At 36.4% G+C, this 20,279-nt stretch overlaps 1 protein-coding gene across 1 annotated transcript in view; it reads left to right on the forward strand.

Moving 5' to 3' along the window:
- Positions 1–20,279, forward strand: part of GALNTL6 (polypeptide N-acetylgalactosaminyltransferase like 6) — a 435,385-nt gene that overhangs the window by 178,015 nt on the left and 237,091 nt on the right. The window contains exon 3 of the mRNA XM_066548280.1: positions 8,307–8,445. Coding sequence (XP_066404377.1) covers positions 8,307–8,445 — 139 coding nt within the window. The remainder of the gene's footprint in view (positions 1–8,306; positions 8,446–20,279) is intronic.

The following is a 20,279-nucleotide window of genomic DNA, read 5'->3' on the forward strand; positions in this document are numbered from 1 at the left end:
TGGTGGCTGTGGCATTTGGTGATAAGTAGTTAGACTAAATAGAAGATGTACTGTGCATCCCTTGGCTACAGAGTTATGATTAGATTCAGCTCAGCCTGAATACTGCTGGGGATATTGCTTCTCTGCTGCAGTGATAGAGCAACTCATATCAAAACAGCATGTGTTGCTGCTTATCTTGCATTGTACAGTGTGGCATTCTAAACGCACTGGACAAACCAAATAGTGCAGTCTGTTTTTTTCTTTTATTTTTGCTAGATTTATTAAAGTGGAAATGAGGGGTTAGAATGAGTCTTTCCACTCAGCAAGCCATTGTAGTACTTGCAGCAAGTTTTAAAAGCCATATCTTTTAAGAAAAATTATATTGCTTTTTTTGTGAAATGTTCATTCAAGCCTTTGGACCGTTGACTTTTTAGGGTTCATATGCAGTCATACTTCTGCTAAAACAAAAGAATCCCAGTGGTTTACCTCATGATATATTTTAAAGCAATCACTTCCCTCAGACACATACACACTGTAATTTTACTCTGCAATGACAATGTTGGAAATTTAGAGGCTGCATTTTTAATGTTTCAAATGAATGCAAAAGGGGAGGGATACTTTAATACTCCATAAAGCACAGGTTGTAAGATTTAGAAATTAATTATTGATTAATTAATTGACAATTACTCATTGAAAAAATGCACATATTTAAGAAAAACCACAGTTTCTTGTTTTTGTATAAATAATTTCATATTGGTTATTTGAAAGATACAGAGTTGGATTTTTCTAATGTTACCTGTATAATTCACTTTTTCTGCTAGGATGCCACTGCCAACAGTAAAGGCCAGGTTGCATTTTAAAGTGACATCTAGTAAAATGCCTAGATACCTGCAAGAATTAATCTCAAGAGCACTGAGCTAATTTTTTATTCTTGCAAATTAATTAACTCAGCAAACAATATTTTATTACTGATAAACAGGTAACATGTAAGAGCTAATTCCTAAAGTTATAACAATAATAATTTTTCAATCCACTTTGTCAAGGCAACAGCTGGGCCAGCTGATTTTTCCCCCTTCTTGAGCCAAAGCCTGCCTTACTCGTGGGAACTGTGGAGTCCTGTGAGGCAACAAGCCCCAGCTGAAGTTTCCAGAGCTTTGTGCTGTGACCTGGGGGTTTTGATGCTCTGCCAGATGTTGCTGTTGCTTGCTCCACTTGGTGCACTCATTCATTCTTCTGCTCACTGCCACTACTGCTCCTCATTTTTGTGCTGCTCAGCCCGACCCACTATCATTTTGTATAATTTTCTCTTGTTTCCACTTCAAAAAAATGCACATGAAATGCTAGGATGTCCTTGATGTGTACGAAATATTGGTAATCAGCTTCTGTGGCTTCATGAAGTCCTAAAAAAAAATGTTGTTGCATTTCTTCCTTGCAGTTGGACCCAATCATAACATGAAGAGTTGGTCTAGGCCTGTTAAGTCTGTGGAAATCTGGAAATTATATTTAATACAGTTACAAAGCTGTAATTTACTTTTTTTTCCCACTTGGACGTTCTTTTTTATAAAAATGCTTCTCAAACATGTGTAAAATAAGTTCATCTGAGAGGTTCCTATTTGTGCCTCTCATTTCCTCCCCTGGAAATGCTCTTCCTTTACCTACTTCCTACCCACTCTGGGTTGAGGAATGGCAGAACACCTCACCACTATTAGTAGGGATTTCATTTTGTGTTTGTAACACAAAATGCTTCCTTTAAGTAAAAGGTTCCTTTAATTTTTATCTCATGTGAATGATAAGCAAACAATACTCCAAAGATCCAACTACACTATAATTTGAATGTACTCTTCTAAATTTTTTTAGGGAGCATGTTCTTCTCCGTTGGTTTTTGTTTGGTTGATTGAAGGTTTTCATGGACTTTTGTTCTTGTGGTTTGATTGTTCAGCACTTAGTTCTGGATGTGAGCAGGCAGTCAGATGACAAAATTTTAAGTTATATGGTTTTTCTCCCTTTTTCTGCCAACCTGTGCTATTTGTATAAAACTGTTGCTGAAGAGAGAAGCAATTTAGTTCATGTTTCTCCTGCTGACATCATATTACTGTAGCAGCAATCCAGAGAGGACAAAGCCTCATACGTGCTCCTGATAACATCTCTATACCACTCAGCAAGGACAGCATGATCCTTGGAAGAGAAAATCTGTATCTACTACTGTCATCTGAACATAGATAAAATACTAGGGACTTAAATGCTTTCTGACAGAAAACTGAGTGAATTTTTGACTGTTTTCTGTAATAGTTTGATATTGAAACTGTAATAAATGAATTCTATTATTTAGAAAGAAATCATTTATTCTTGCTTGAAAATTTATTGTTCAGGATTTCCTTCACAAGGTTTTTGCGTAAGTAAGATTTGATAACTTCTGTAATGCTAAGGAAAAGCTTTTTATATTGCCTCAGACCTTGACAGTTATGCAATAAATAATTAGAAGTGTTGTAAATCTTACTGTTAGTGCCTTTTTAAGCTGCTACAAGGTAGTGATAAAATATTGTTAAAAGATACTTTTGATCCTATTTCCATTGATGTAAAATCAATTTAATTCCTTTTCCTATAATATAAATTAGGGTAATGAAATTGTACAACTGAGTGAGATACTCTGAGAAGTTTAGGAAAAGTAGAATAAACTTGAAATAAATATACTCCAGTTTCTGATGCAATTTTTATGGACTCTGAGGGAACCTATAGTCAGTTCTCCTCCTATTTCTCATAGCATTCATAGAAATTTAAGATTGGAATCCATCTTAATAGATGACCAGAGCTGTATCAATCATCTTTCTGAGGCATGTTATCATTTCTTGCATGCCTATACATGTTCCTGGATTGCCTATTCCATTGTTTTACTGTTCATACAGTTATAAAAATGTTCTTTACTTTCAATCTGAAAAGCCATTTTATATACATGTAAATATAGACCTACACATTTTTTGCAAGCTGGGTAGTTCCAGTTGATATGAAGAAAATTAATGTGAGAAATGCAGTTTTAATTTTCTGTCTCAGTAACAAATTGTCCAAGATCATTCATGCATTTATTAAATTAAAATTTTCATCCATTTTATTGGAAATTAACATAAATGTGAAAAACCACAAAAGGCATTTGCTCGAAACAAGCAACTCCTTTTCTAATATGAAAGGAGAAGGTCATTTCTGCACCCTGACCTCCTGTCTGTGAGGAAAAGGAAAAATAAGGAATACAATTATTTTTGTTAGTACTCAGATGGAAATTCACTTCCAAAAAAGCAGAATGTGCTGGCAGTTTGAGTTGCTAATCTGTTTTACTTATCTAAATAATATAAAGTCACTCTCTGCAGTGAAAGATGGGAGACTTATAGATAGCTGTGCACTAAGAAAATTTCAGAAATTATGTAAAATACCACAGATTTCTTTAAACAGGGTTTTTGCCCTCTGACTTGGTCAGTTGCCATATCAGGGATCAAAAAGGGTTTTTTTTAATGAAAATTTATGTGTCAAAATGATGTAAGATCTCTGACTTAAGTGTTTTTATTCTGTTACTGATCTTTATTTCCAATTTTGCCTTCACACTCTTTGAGACTGAGGTGTGACTGCATTCATTTGGAATTTGTGTTTCTCTGTCTACCTTTGCTAAGAAACACAGTCACTCTCTCCTCAGGGGACTTCATTTCTGTATTGAAAGATTGCTCTAAGACAAGATTAAACATCTGTTCTCACTGTGAAAACTTCCATGAGAGAGGATGAGCTTGGCGTTTGTGTGATGAACACAGCCAAACTGTGATAGATTCTCAGTGGAATACTTGGAGATAATTCCTAATATATATTTGAAAGAATGGCAGAATTAACTTACCCAAAATAATAAAATGGCCTACAAGTAAGAAGACTCAATTATTTATAGGTTTACATATTAAAATAAACTTCTTACATATAATAAAGCATTTAGCACATGGAGACTTCTTATTCCCTACTACTGTTTTAGGGTTAAAGGATGCTGAATTAAAGGCTGTGCTTAAATACTTACGTGAATTATAGTCGTGACTTGGTATGGCTGGGTAGTCATGCCTGAGTAAACTTAATAGCACTGGAACATATAAACAGTATATAATTCAGTGAGTATAAACAGTAAATAATTCAGATTTGTACACAGTTCTTCCCCACAGACACTGAATGGCTTATGTTCTTTATCCACTTGGTTTCCTGTGTTAAGATGTCAAGCAGTTGCTTAACTTATTAAACTTATATGGCAAAGCCATTTTCTTACCATGCCTGCTGAATTATAAATGAAGTTCATCTGAATTATAAAAACAAAACCCCAAAAGAAAACCCAAAAGTCCCTGAAATGAGAACCTGTTGCCACTTGATTTGTTATTTCTAGTTTTAAGCAAGGTCCCTTATCTATTGCATATGGTATATGCAGCACTCCTGTTGCGTTTTCAAACTGATTTACACTTGATCTATTTTGCCAACAACATCCCTGTTCTCTTTATAATTATAGTACCTGACAACTATACCAATGTGGCTGATCCAGAGCCATTATTCTGCAATTAGATTTTTGTACTGCGTATACAGAATGCTTTTTTATTTTCTTGTTTCACCTTAATAATCTTCCCTTTGAACCATCTGTTGAACAAGAGGGCTTATTCTCCTCCTGCTGTCTCTGCATTATATATAAGCAGAAGATGCCTAACTGAGATGTCCTTGAACTATGAGTTATCACAAGTTGTCAAGCATAGAACTGAACATTTTTAGGGCTGGGTATACAGTGTAGGGTTTCCTAGGAGACTGTAACATCCCTGAGTAGGGTAAAAACCCTTGTAGAGTCTCTAATACATGGCCAAGCCAGTACTTTATCTTGATGCCTTCAATATCTTACTTTATCTTTTTTTTTTTTTTTTTATGTGAATACCTATGGAGAATCATTTTAAGATGGTTTATTAGAACCCTTAAAATAACACAGTACTAAGCAATGTAGAGATTTTAACTCCAAAACCATCATAGTGCCATAAGAGGAAAACCTAGCATATTTTCATGCTTGCTTACGTTGATTACTGAAATTAAAAATCAGACTAATAATTCTGTAATCACCAAGATAAGACAGCACTGTATGAATTAAACATTGCTGTGAGCTTCCCATGCAGTGGAGCATTCTGATGGGATTTTTGGGCCCAGTTTGAATCTATGTGTCCTTCTTGTGCTATTGGGTTTCTCCCTTCCTTGACAAATCAAAATCCTGAACTAAAACTTCTGATTGTCCTTAGTTTATGAGGTTATTTTTACTTTGCAATTGTAAACCAGCCTCAGAGAGTTAGTATGAAGTGTTAGTGCTGGGTTGGTTTCATCTGTCACATTTGGATGAGTCCCCTTTTGGATGTAAAGGGGCAAAAAATTCACCACTGTGTTTTTTACACTCAGTTCCTACAATATTTTATAGCCTTGTTGCACTTTCTGTATTGCTGTTTTGCCTTCAGACAGAAGAGACAGTATAAGAGGGCTTACATCTGTCTATCACTAGATTTAAAGCAGTCTTCTGTAGCCAGTAATTATACTTAAAATTATACTTAATCAGGGTCCTTTTCACCAGAATTGTACTCTTCTTGCATTGTGAAATTTCCCCTTTTTATCCTGGCATATAGGTCCACCTCCAAACCACTGTGCAGTGATGGAAATGATTGTCAGACATCTAGGAAGGTGAATCAGTGACAGGAGAGTTTTCTGTGCTTATGATGTTTTTTTTTTTATGCTGAGTAGCTCATGCATGGCACTTTTCTCTACAAAGGGAATCCTTCAAGCCTAGTGGTCACCAAAAGTTGTACGGATTTTTTTAATGCTTATCTTTTGAGCTCTCTATTTCTCTCCTTCCAAAGTTCTTCCTAAGGAATAGTCTCTTTTTACCAAAGCTGTTTTAGAGAAATTAGCAAACTGCTTCCAGCTGGATCTGATAGATGGCTCCCCTAGCTAATGATCCCTAGTTAATCAGGAGGAACTGCAGGGTGAGAGAGCAGGCAAACAAAAAGCTGGGAAAAATAGTCATGACATTTAAAAAGTGCATAAGCCTCTGTTTTTGCCATACACGAGTATTTTGCTAAAGTGTTAGGAAAGAGTCATGCTTTGCACTTTCTAGTGCGCTTCAAGGCTGAAATATACTGCATAAGTGTAAAAGCAATTTGGCCAAATACTTACACAGCATGGTAGGGGAATGTTCTGCCCATTCCTGAGTTGCTCTAGATAGCAACCATGATATCTATACTTTTGGCTTATACACAGTGATATTGCTTCTTATCTGATGGGGAAGAATGGAAAACTGTTTTAAAAATGCTTGTCTTCAGTTTGACTGGCAAGGGACTTTATGAAGAAAACTTTTAGGACAAATACTCATCTGCTGAGGAGCCAAATGCACTCATTTAAGAAAAGCAAAGCAAGAATCAACCTCTCTTCATACAGGATGACTAGCTAGAATATGCAGGAAATTTTATAGTAAAAAAATTATTTGCAATAGTATGTTTTAATCATACAAGTAGTATATTTCAGAATGTTCAAAATATTAATAACTACCATTGGATAAAACTCTTATTAATAGCCAGTTAAAATAGTCACTTTTGGTTTATGTAGAATATATGCTGAAAGAGAGGGGCTAAAATTTCTATGTCTTAGGTTGAATGACATTAGCTTAGTGTTACTTTATTGTGAATCATATTTGATATAATTGTACCAGTGCATTTGGAGTAGTACTTTGACTCATTAGCTGCTTTTATAGAATCATAGTTCCTCCCCATTATTAGTATGAAATCATAAAGAGTCACATAGAAGCTCAGTCTCAGATTTTGGGTCATGTTAGTGTGTTGCATGCATTTGGGGATAAAAATGACAAAATACCTGTTAGTAATGAAATAGCATAAAGAGAAAGGGTTTCACGATAAGAATTAATTCTCCCCCCCCCCCCTTGTAAGTAACAGTAATTGTTTTCATTAAGAATTTAAATGAAGTTGTAAATATATGCACAAATTTTAGAATAAAAACAATAAAATTTTAGCTGAAAAAAGTCTAAAATTGAGTTACTACAGCACCTTTAATTGCATATTTTGTGTTTTTAATGTCTTGTGCTGGTGCAGTGTGAAATAGGGGCACTAACAGAGCCTTATGGGCTTTAAGAATACCACTGGATGTTTCCTCAGCCTCTTGTTGCTTTCCTCTTCATCCACTCCTGTAGCTGCTCCTGATTAGCTGAGGATCACATGCCCTTGATCACTTATTGAATCCAGCTGATTAATTTCTGTATAAGAGCCCAGGTAAAAGGTGGTATTTTCTTAAGAGAGAGCCTGGTGGTAGAAGGACAGAGGGGTTATAAACTGATCAATGGTGAGATGTAAAGGAAAGCATATGTTCTTGAGAACCTGTGTAGGCTTGAAGGGTTTTGAAACTCAGAAGAGTACATCCTCTGCAAGAATGGAAGAGTAAAAGTAATTGAGAAGAATTGAAGGGTTTTATTTTCTGATTTTCTTTGAACTGTTTTTGTTTTGTTTTGTTTTTTTTTAATGTTCTCTGCTCTCTTGCTGCAAGAGTTAGAGGTATAGTAGCCTGAGGTAGGTACTAAGCAAGCCAACTGACTGATGATGAGAACTAACTTGGGAATAAAAAGCTGGAATAAAAAGTCTGTGCTTTACTAGGGAACAAGCAGATGATTTCTTTGAGGGAGCCCAAAGTGACCAGTTTCTGAAACCAACTCCACAGTGCTGTGGTGTTAGAAAACACTGAGTACATCTGTCTTGTCCCTAGGAGTGCAAGGGTGTTCAAGGAGCCTGGAGCAAAACATCTGGTTTCCTTATGGTTTCTTCTGGAAGGCTGGACACCCTAAACTTCACTGCTGAAGTTACATTCTGAAAACCTGAATTGGTGTTAGGTGTGCTGTAATGTAAAGTAACTCAGTAACCAGGTTCCTCATAGTAACTGAAGGGCATATTGCTGGAATTGATCCATTTGTGCATAATTTTGTTATGGAAAAGAAAGGTCTTAGCTTACTTTACTATTGAATTTTTTCTATATAAAATGGCTTTAACCTGATTGTGTGTCTGAATAGAGGAAAGTTAGATGAATTGGGTGACATCAGAAGGGCTTTTGCATCTTGTTTGTACCTGCTTTCTGGTTTTGTATTGAAAGTAACAGAAGTATTGCTAAAGATATTGCAAGAGATTTCTTTGAGGTGTTCCAGGCACAGTGTACTAATTGCAGTTCAGGGTAACTTCTTTTTGTCTTTGTAGTACATTTTTTGCTGTCAGCTTGAGGTAAATAATTGTTTTGTTTTGTTATAGGGAAAGGTGAACATGGGAAACCCTACCCTCTTACAGAGGAAGACCATGATGATTCTGCTTATAGGGAAAATGGCTTCAACATATTTGTTAGCAACAACATAGCACTGGAACGGTCCCTGCCAGACATCCGACATCCTAAGTATGTAAACAGTTTCCTGGACTATTTAATTTTTAAGATTTTATCTTTATGTATCTCTAAATATATTTTCCAGAAAGGTAAAGAATAAACAGTCGACACAAACCAATAATTTCATTTTATAGGAACTGGAAAATTTACCACTGTTGTTAAATCATGTGCTCTGTCTTTTAAAGTGACTTCTCATCTGATTAGTTACACATTAAGAATATAAAAGGCCTCTTTTCATTACAGAATGATTTTTATTAAATTTCTGTGTAGTGAATTGGGCTAAAAAGGATTCACATAGTTTCTCATGTTCTCATTTGGTTAATAGCTGCAGATCTTTGGTCTGGGGAGCTGAGTGACAACCTTTATATCATTTTTGGCTGTGATTGCTGAATCTTTCTTCTGTTTTGTTACATAAAAAGTTAAAACAATGCAATAGCTGCTGAGTGCTGATACATCAGCTGATTTATGCTGTGTAGAACTGTGTTAAAAAAGAACATACATGATGAACAGGCAGAATTTGGGGGCACATGGTGGTATTATTCCCTAAAGCATTAATATAACACAGAGAAATGGGATGAAGGTTATTCTGGAAAATAACCACTGAGTTAAAATCGTGATACGGCAAACCTGAGTTACTTTTCTTGTTGTTTAATTTTTGGCTCCTTTATACAAAGAGTAGAACTTCCTATCTGTGACAGGAAAAGGGACACCATTGCCATTGTAGGCTCCAGGCTCTTGTCCTCTAGAGTCATTCTGAAGCTGAACTCTGAAGAGGGAGCTGATTTGATTTGTCTCCCTGGCTGGTATTTTCCCACTCTTTTAATTGGATGTTATGCAACTGGTTTATGGGGGAAAGATGAGATAAAACTAGTTGTCTCCATGACTATGTTTGTATTTTCCTGCGGATACAATTCTCTCTATTATACAAAGATCCATGTTAAGATATAGTCCCGCTTCTTAACTTATTTTGATAGGAAAAGTTGTCAGAGAACAGAGCTGAACTTCACAGCTTGACAGAACTTCTCAGTGCAGGGAGAAGAGAAACATCATGGCAACTAGCACATTTTCATGTCAAATGTGCAACTGTCTTTTTCAAAGAATTAATACTATATAAATATTGGCATAGTAAGAGTTTAAAAAAAGAAATTAACAGCAGAGGAATTAACCTTTTTTTAGAGATGTTTCTAATTTAATTTTGATTGTTAATTGCCTAATTTAATTGTTGCATTGTTTTGAGAAAAAAAACCTGTTTCTCTCTTAATTTGTAAACAATATATTAGGTTTGTTTGCATAGGATTAAGTAAAAAGAAACATATTTTTATAACAAGCTATATGTTTTACATGCATTCTTTACTTTCTGCATTGACAAATTAGCTGAAATGATATAATGAGTGCTTCCAAGAAGTTTGAGTTCAAATGTACAGCTGTATAGCATTCAAGCTGTGGTAGATTACATTGTTACTATAATTAATGTGTTCATCAAGCAACTTCCTCTGTTAGCAAAACTGCAGAGGATAATGACTAGACACAAAAGGAAGCTGTCAGGTTTGTCATCCCTTTCTGCTTTTGTAAATTGGTCTTTTGGCAACTTCTCTCTCACCTGCTGCTGTCCTCACAGTCCCTGACATTTCCACGCGTGTCCCCAGAAGCAATGTGTTGTCAGAAGTGACGTGTTAGGAACAAGTCAGTGCCACAACAGACTGTCTCTGCCCTCTTTTCCCCAGCACAAATCTTTTTCGGACTTGCACCTAAGCATCCCGTTTGGGAAGCTTGTGGTGCCTGCATTGTTGCCATGTTCCAATTCAGCCAGGTTCCTGTGGCATTCAGTGAAATCTTGTGTGTTTTAGTAGTGTCCTGACTGAACTGACTGGAGTCATGGCCTTCTAACCTTCCTCATGTTAGATACATAATACAAGTAGCCCATTAGTTAATTGACTGTATCACTTACCATCTAAAGATAAAGAGAAAAAATGTTCTTGTGCTATAATTGCCTACTAAGTAGTGTCTTAATTAAGGTGACAAAGCTGGGCTCAATTCTTTTGATGGCCATACCTTGAAGCAAGTGTATTTCTTGAACTTGCAGTAGTCACAGAAGTCTGACAGTGCTTTCTGACCTACTGTTAGAAACAAGCACATCTCTTGGCTGCTGTGTGTTAAGTATGGCCAGTCTCAAACTGCACCTCACTGTTGGAAGTGTCTCCTCTCTTCAGAAGTGTGTATGAAATGCAAAGTAGTTCACATTGTGTCACATGACATTGTGCTGCTTTTGGCTGGGGTAGACTTAATTTTCTTGATGAATTTGTGTGTCATCTGTGCTAGAGGCTGGGGCTAAACTATGGCACTAATAGAGTTGCTTTCAGACAAACTATTGGAAAACTATGTAATGTCTGTCTTGAGAAAAGGGTTCTCTTCAGTAACATTTATAGCAGATAAATCAGGTGTGGTATAGCAGGCAGGTCTAGTTTGGCCATCTTTTGAACATTTTAAAGGGTTTGGCTTTGTGGACCTTCTAACTGCTTTGAGGCCTTTAGCTGTCATTTTATGCAAATTTATGGGAGATGCTAGTACTGTAAACTTTGAGTTTTGACCCTCTGTCTCTATTTATTGTATGCCATTTGCACAGGGAAAATGGTTATCTTCTGCTGAAGATGTATTTCCTGTAAATACTGTCTATGATATGTTTTATAGAACCAAATAGAAATGGTTTTATTGCCCTTAGTAGAGAAAATCCACAAAATTAGCCTTCAAATACAACAAAACTGGGTGGTAAATCCTGTAATTTGAGTAAAAACTTACTTAAATTGAAACAGCAGCTGCAGTACATTCTACATTTCTACATTCTTCTGAAATAACTTCAAAAATATATTCCAAAGTCAAACCAAAGAAACTTGAAGAACCACTTACAAGTGTTTGATTTTCTGGGAAGTATGCAAAGACAGCAGAAAAAACTTGTTCTTTTTAATCCAAATAAATTTTCTTTTTCTGAGTTTCTTGGGAATTTGGGCTTAGGATCCGCAAATAACACCTTCTGCAGGGGGATGGGTGGAACTAAACAAATGCTTACAGGATTGAGCTCTCAGAAATTCAAGTTTTCAAATGTGTTTAATAATACTCTTTTGCTTTTCCTGTGATATTTATAACACTACAGCAAGATGTTATGATTGATTCTTCTTTCCTTTTTAAGGCAGCAAAATACATGTACTGTAAAAAAACTGTGTAGCTGAAACATTTAACTTCTATTCTACGGCTGACTTGTCCTTTCCTGCATCTTTAATATGTTTTTATTGCATCCTTCTAATATCTCCTGTGCTTTTTTCTGTCTCTCATAGCTGTGCTCAAAGAATTTTTTTTTCCATTTCTGAGTGGTGTTTGATGTCTTGTTTCTGTTCCACTCTTGTGTGAAAGCCTTGGCACAGTGGGTGCCAAGCTACATTAGCTAATTTTCTGTTCTCTGCCCAGCATCACCTATGTCTTTAAGTTTAAACAAAGAAACAATCAAACAAAACAACTTCTTCTTTTCCCCCTCTAATTCTAAATAACAATCTGAAAGAGGCTTATCACCTTAGTTTATTTGGTTTCAGGGCTGATTTAGTGAAACTAAGAGTTCTGGTCACCCAAAGTGAAAGCTAACACTGAGTTTTGGGTAGTGTTGAGAGAAAGCAATGGAATTGATATTTAGGGGCTGGAAATTCTCTACCAATATAAGAAATATTTCAAAACCCACAAGAAGAGTGTTTTCATTCACTTCTGTTTTCAACTGCTTTGTGTAGTGTAGAATACAATAAACCTGCAAATGCTAGGGAAGAAGTTGGCAGTCTTATTTTCTTTGTAAAAAGAGAAATGCTACTTATTCTGATACTGAATGTACCAGTTGAAATTAATTCTTATCTTCTCCACATTATCAAATATTCTGCTATTCATACCAGCTTTTCAAACAAACAAAACTGAATCTGACTTGCATTTTGAATAGTGTTGTAAATGTGATTTTAATGAGACTTGGGGGAAGGACTGCAATCATCTAGTCTGAACAGTGAATATAAATTTTGTGACCTATCCTGTTTCAAGCTCTAAGTCTTTTTATACTAGACAATCGATTTTTTAAGCTTTTCATTATTGACTCAAGGAATTCAAGTTAGTCCCTGATACATTTGCAAGCTTTATAATTAAAATATTTTGTTTTGTATGTTTGTATATCTTAATTTCAAAACAGCTCTCCTTTTATCTAAAATTTGTAGGTTATTTGCCAATAACCATATCCTGGAGTGCATCAAGCACAGCATTGCAAGCTAGGTAAGGGAGGGGATTGTCCTGCTCTGTGCTGGTGCAGCCTCACTTTGAGTCCTGTGTACAGTACCACAATGTAAGAGGCATAAAAAAGCTACTGGAGAGCATCCAGAGGAGTATCATGAAGATGAATGATGTACAGGTGAAGCTGTATGAGATGTGGCTGAGGTCACTTGGTTTGTTCAGCCTGGAGGAGACAGAGTGGAGCCCTCATTGCAGTCTGCCTCAGGAGGGAAAGAAGGTGGGCAGACATTGTTCTCTCTTCTGTGGTAACCAGTGGCAGGACTCTAAGGAATGGCATGAAGCTGTGTCAGGGGAGGTTTAGGCTGGATATTAGATCAAAGGTGTTTTTTTCCTCAGAGGGAGATCAGGCACTGGATCGGGCTCCCCAGGCAAGTGTTCACAGCACCAAGCCTGACAGACTTCAAGAAATGTTTGGAAAATGCTCTAAGACAAATGGTGTGATTCTTAGAGTGATTCCTGTGCAGGGCCTTGCTGATCCTTGTGAATCCCTTCCAGCTCAAGTTATTCTATGATTTTATGTCTTGGTAGTCTTAGATCAGATGTGCAAATACTCCCCAGTTTGCCTGAGTAATCCATCACAAGAAACCTCATCCTTTTAAGGTTTCCCTTAGATAGATTCATTTGGTAATGATATTCTTAGCATTCTTCTCGTACATTAAAAATGTCCAACCTGATTATTATAATGTCTGTTTTTTAGCCTGTATGGGCTGGAGTCAGTGTTTTCAATACTTTTCTCCTGGTCTTGCTGGTGATGTATGAAGTTCTGGCTCTTCACTGTCACTCCCAGCAATATTCCTTTTTAGAAGTCTGAACTATGCTCATTTTTCTTAGGCATTAAATTTTTCACAACCTTCAGAAGAAATGCATTTTCATAATCAAAGAAATGAGAGTGTTTAGCTAAGGGCTGGTTACATATTCTGTGTCCTGAACAGTAATGAGGCTTTATTTCTTTCTAATAACAAAACCAAATTTCATTCCATGGGTTCTGCATAACTGAAACTCTCCTTTTCAGTAGCAGAAGCTGAGAGTGCTTGAATGGTTCTCTCTCAAAACATTTGAATGCGGTGTGGTTGCCCTCCATTGTATTTTTAAAAGAGGCTAAAATGAGTGTGTAATGGGATTTCTCCAGGCAGTATGTTTTTTGATTGGCTCAATTTTTGTGTTTCTTTAGAGTAGTTGCAGAGTTAACAGAGTTGGAGTTGTTCTTAATCTCTATGTTTTAGTACACTTCGCATAGAGTTCTAGTATTACTAAACTCATGGGAAAGGGATATAGTTAGACACATAGGCAGGCAGTAGTACATATCTGAATCTCTTAAAAAACTAATTATTGCATTGTATTTAGTTACTTTCTTTTATAAATACAGTGCATTTGTCACAATCTAGCCTGTCCATATTGTCCCTAAAACTTAAATTTGTCTTTAATCCAATGCTACAAGATAAATTCTGGTTAATTCCCTCTGCAGTCTATCATCTTAGACAGGCTTTGGTTCTCCTGCCTTGCTAAAAAAACCAAAAATTAGATTAACTATTTCAGTATGCTGAACTTAAAAATATTTAATAAATCTTATGGAAGTAATTGGTTATTTCTGTTGATCTGTTGAATTTTTGATCATATGGTGAAGAAGATACAAAGATAGTAGAAGGCTTTTTCTAGTTCTCATTCATTTTGGGGAACCAGAAATGTCTTCAGGCACACATACACATTGCATTACTTCATATTGCTGATTACTTGTATTAGCTTAATTTATCTGGCCACAGAGAAACCTGTTTAAACTCAAGGTGTGTTTTCAGTGGGTAGTGGAAAAGCTAGAGAATGTCTGTGCTTTTCAAACTGTTTTGTGTAGTTGCTGAATAATGTGAAAAGTCATGTGGTCCAAAACATGATAGGCAGTGTCCCCATTTCCAGATCCGACCAGATTGTTCTCTGCAATTGCTGCAGGGCATCCCATTTGAAGTACAGCTCCTCAAAACAGGATCAGGAATATTTTATACCCAAGAAAACCCATGGCTTTCTGTCTCTGTCATGCCTGCTGTCACTTTCTCTGCAGGATATGTATTGATAGGAACAAATAACATGGAATAATTCCCAAGTGCTTTCTGGGTGCCAGTGTGTCTTTTTTTTTAGGGCAGCAACAGCAAAAATATGGCTGAAGATTGATGATTCCTCAACTCTCCTTTTATTGAGAAATGGGCTGCAGTGTTGAATAGGCCAGTGGGGAGAGTCCAAGCCTGATGGGACTGTTTCTGTTTACTGAAAATTATTTGATAAAAGAAATAATCTGTTTATTCAAGGAGAGAAGTAGTTCTCATGTATTTAGATGCCTTGCATGTTACTTAGACTCCAGTAAATCCTCCCACACTGCTGAGAAGATAGCAAGCTGCAGTAAACATAACTGTGAAATCTAAACTTAATGGGGACAGGAATTCTGAAGAATATTTACCCTCCAGCCAGTTCTGTACATCTGGGATAGCCAAGTCTATTAGCATTTGGCAGAGGTTAAAGCTTGAACTTTTAACTGTCAAATAATACAACAGTAAAATTGGAAGGTACATCCAGCTTTGCTAAGATTTGTGTGGAATGGGGGATATTCTGGTGTTCTGTATCTTTGAAGTTCATAGGTGAACGTGATGATATATGTTGTTAATATAGTAGTTTTATGAAGAGCCTCACTACACCTTACCTCAGTAAGATTGTACATTCTTTGCAGTACATTCTCAGTGGCAACACAATTAGCTGTTGCACCTCATGTAATAAAGGACAGCAGATGTGCAGCAATGCTGGAATGGAAAAACAACTTGTATTTTGCCTGATTTGATTGTGAGTAAGCTTCTTGAGCTCAAATTTTCTGAAGGCTGTGCTGGCCACAGGATGTGGTAGTAGACATGAGAATTTACCAATCTTGTTGGCACACATGGTCCATGAGGCCCAACAGCTTTTTCACAGCATTTGTTCCCTTGTTTACCAGCTCTGATTTCAGTATTACAAACACTGGTCAGATCTAGTGCTATCTTGCCCATTATCTCTTTTATTGTGTACAGGTGATGGTGTTAAGAGGTGTAAGCCTGACCACAAATTGCAGTGAAAAGGAGAGGTGAAGTGATGTGGTAAATCACAGAAAGACTGTCTTTGAAAATTACGTATTTTATGCTTAAGCCAACTGGACATAGTAAGTCCATGGGCCTGAGGGGATGTTCCCCTGGATGCTGAGGGAACTGATCTCTGTTTGAGGCTCCTCTCAATAGTCTTCGAATGATATCACAGCAATTGAGAGAAGTACCTGAGGACTGATGCAGAAGTGGCTGAGGAGGGAGGAGTGGCTGAGCTTTTAGAGGGTTCCTAGAAGCCTATGGGGTGCCTTTGGAGTCTAAGGGCAAGTGGTAATAAGATAACTAGGGTTTCTGGAACGGAAATTTAAAGGGCAATTGAATGTCACAGGTTGGTTTTTTCCTGAAGTAGTTTGCTTTAAAATGCACTTTGAAGTGACAAAAACCTGAATTCTAATCCTGTTTCTTCTTCAGCCATGAAAATGACCTTAAACTCAAAATAGAGGGTTGTTATTGATGGTCTTTTTATTGAGGTCGGCATTACTTGTGAGAGACAATCAGATAAGTATGCTAGGGTTGAATTAATGAATTTTAACTAGATTTTTTTTAAGAGAAGATCAGAGAAATAACAAAGTGTTGTGAGGGTGTTTGCTTGTGTATGTATAAAATAAATTGGTCTGATGTTATTTTTGAATTCACAGGTAACAAAGTGCAAGGTTTAAGCTAAAATATAATTAGAGTATCAGGGTGCCTTCCTATGTGCACTTGCTAATGAGGAATTTTGAGATAGTATAAAATGACTACATGTATTATTTCCCAAGCCTCCTAGATTTAATACATATGGCGCATAGATAAGTTTCTTTAAATATATTAATGATTTTTTAAAATTTATAACATCTTTCCATAAGTGATGAGGATTTTAGAAGTCACTGTATCATAAAACAAAACTCTGTAAACATAAACATGCTTTAGGTCAATATAGTTTATCTGACTCTTGGGCTCTTCCCTTGGTTAGAGGAACTTTTTGGTTTGAAGGACAAAGCAAGGCAAATTCAGACTTTGATTTCTTCAGAGACAGAGAGTGCTACTGAAGAAACTGTACATGACAGGCCAAAATGAGGCAATTTGACATAAAGTAACAAGCACCTAATTCAGCTCCATCAGTTCTGATACATTCCATGCTGAGGGAAGTCTACATAGAGCACAGGCCTTTGCCTCCTTAGTTCCCAAGACATATTGATAGTGCATTTAATAGCACTTTCACAAACAATTTCTACTGTACGATTTATTTTTCTTCTTTTTCATGAAAATCCTACTTATGTTTTGGAGGAGGTTTATTTGTTCTAGTAAAGTGTTGTGACATTTATTGAGGCCCATACGCAGTAATGCCTGCTTGCTTCCCAGCTGTGAGTCACTGTGAAAATAAAGATTACTTTCCCTGCCATCAGCTCACACCCAAGCTAATTTTACAGCCTTGTCAAATAGCAGGAGAAATTACTAGTTATCACTACTTAATCAGGCTCAGCTGACAAGACTAGATTGGAACAGAAACATGGTGTGACTGAAGCTTGTTGCTGTAAATTGAATACTTTGACATGCTAGGACAATTACTATGTAAATTTCACTGGGAAATGTTTTGTTCTGGTAGCTTATAGAGGTCTTGTCACTACCTGGGGGCCCAGTGGGTGCTGTAGTTTCTTTTAATAAAGGCAAAGAAAAGGTCAGATCTGAAAAAACAGCTTAGTTAAGAGAGCGAGAGCTGACAAAGCCAGTGGGGAAAAAAAGGTTGAAAATCTTTCTGTTTTGCTTTAACTTTCTCTGGCACTTCCTATAAGAGAAGAAAATTAGAGGTGGGCTACTTTTATGATCCAGAAATTGCAGTAGTAGGCTGCTGCTTTGTTTCCTAAATCCAGCAAAGGGATGTCTGTGAGACACTTAACTTCTCCTATGTTATTATCTATCAGGGCAATTTTCAAGGCTTTTGATGTGTTTGGAAGGCACAGAGCCTGGTAACTTGACCAGAGCATTGCCAGTGGTATCTCTTAGGTGCATAAAACATTGTTGATATGTCTACAGGGTCAAGCAAATTGCTGCTTTTATGAATCAGCTTTTGCTGTCAATTGGCTGGAATGGTGCCAGCACTGCTCTCCTTTCTCATCATTTTAGAAGCCTATATTCTTTCATTTTGTCTTCTGCAGAGGCAGTATATTTCTGCATCTTTCTGTTAACTGTGAAGCTGTAAAGGGGGATCATTTGGAAGTTCTGCATCTTTTCTTAAACTCATGTGATGAGGACATTTTTTGCCCCCAAATATAAAGTTATTAGGGAAGCAAGCAGAACTCTTACTCCTTGAAGCAAAAAAATACTGTTATTTGTGCCGAGTAGGCTAACATACAAAATGAAATCATAATAGTCTTAGGATTTTTAGTACTGAATAAGAAATAAGTGTGATTTAACTCCTTTTCACTACTCTTTTTATGAATAGTCGTCCTTTCAGGTTGTGTTTTAAAGGTGCCTCCTGCAGATAGCTTCATGGTGTTTCGGGAACAGTTTTTTTTCTTCCTCAGGCAGGTTAAAATTTCAGAAATAGAGCAATCTCTTGCTATTTTCTTAACCTTCTGAAAGTCTCCATGCAACTTTGAAGCCAACTCTAAGATTATTTTGTGCAGAAACTTGGTTTTGATTCTTGTTTCAACCCCACAGAAGAATTCTGTATCTCAAAAGAAAAAAGTTGATATTGTATGTTTTAAAGCAAGTTACAGAGTGTGTCTGTGTGTTGTTTCTGTGCATAAGCCTAGAATTCCAAGTACCCAGCTCCAAAAACCAAACTGTAGGAGCAGCATACAAAGCTGGTGAAAAGTTCTAATTTGTCAACTATGTGTATTTAATTTTTTACTGTAGAAATTATTTTCAGATAAATTCTACCTTTTTTTTTTTTTTTGGTAAAGTAATTGGATTTCCAAAACAGTAATGAATTACAAAATTGAATCTCATATGATTAGTGCTTAATTATGTTTCTAATAGAAGGGAGAGAGGAAGGAGATTCTTGGGGCAGAGACTGATTTTCAAAGCAGTAAGTACAACTTCACAATGTGGAAACAGCTCGTGCACTGGTAGACCTGGCCTCTGTTTGTAAAAATCTCATCCAGAAGTCTCTGAGGGACTAATTTAATGATGTAGGGATATTCTATGATAGGAAATACCAGATATTAAGTTCTGAAATGTCGTGGAAAGACTAAACTGATCAAGGAGAACAATATTTGAAAGCATAATTCAAGGTTCATAACTTTTGATTCATTACAGTCTTGAAAATGACATTGTATTTAACTAATCAGCATATTCATCATTTGATGCCAGTTTTTGGTTGTTTGGGTTCTTTTATTTTTTTTACACAAGTGTTGGCATTTATAAAATACTTTTCGGCAAAGTCCACATTGCTAGTGTTATTTAATAATTCTGTGTATTTGTGCAGTGGCAATGCATAATGCTCCCTTCATGTCCTCTTCTAAACTCACATTGCACTAAATGGTAATGTCATAACTTAAGTAAGAAAATACAGGTGTGAGCTACTTAACTAGCAGGGTGAGGGTTGCTTATCATGGTTATATTCTTGCTAAGTATCTACCAAGACATTTCAGGCTTAACATAGAAGTTATTCTGAGACTCAAGACTTCAGCAAATAAGCTTGAAGAAACCTTCATTTATGCCAAGAAATTTTCAGTTTTTCAACCTTGGATACTGAACCTATTATTCAGAGTTGTTCCATGATGTTCTAGTGCTAGCATGCTGCACTAAAATATGTTATGTTTAAATGCAATAAAAGAGAGACATCTTGAGGAAAGCTTCTGTTGTACATTACTAAGGCCAGTCTGCAGTATTTTGTTAAGATTATGCAGAAAAGACTTCTGCTGAGTAGATTCCTTTTCTACTTTCAATCGTCAGGTTCTTCACCCCCTTGAATAGTATTCCTGCCATGAGTCCCAGATATGTACTGCTGCTTCTTCATCCCCTTAGCCCCACCCAACTTGTTGATCCAGGCATTTGGATACTGCCCTCTAGAAATAAATGACCTTGTTTTCAAAAGAGCTTAAAATAATAATATTTTAACCATAAAAATGGTGCCAGCCATTTATTTGTTTGGAAAAGTACAACCAAAAAGTGAGTAGTTACTTGACTGAACTCTTTCTGAAGAGTTTTGCATTTCTAAGTGTCTAGGATGAGTGCATTGTGTAAAAATACAAAAATTTAAACTATACACTTTCTATAAATTAAAAAAAATCACCTAGAGATGACAATGGGCATCCTCTTCCCGGTTTGCCTGTATGACAGGACCAGCATGCAATAGGATTATATTACAGAAGGAAATAATTTTGGTTTAATAGTTAACTTGCTGTATGGAATAATGCTGAGCTAGGTTTTTCCCTTGTTTTGTGTGGTCAAATGTGTCACTGTGGAGCTCAGCAATAAAATGGATTCCCAGTCTTCAATAAT

Source organism: Molothrus aeneus, chromosome 4, assembly GCF_037042795.1.
Source record: "Molothrus aeneus isolate 106 chromosome 4, BPBGC_Maene_1.0, whole genome shotgun sequence".
Classification (NCBI taxonomy): domain Eukaryota; kingdom Metazoa; phylum Chordata; class Aves; order Passeriformes; family Icteridae; genus Molothrus; species Molothrus aeneus.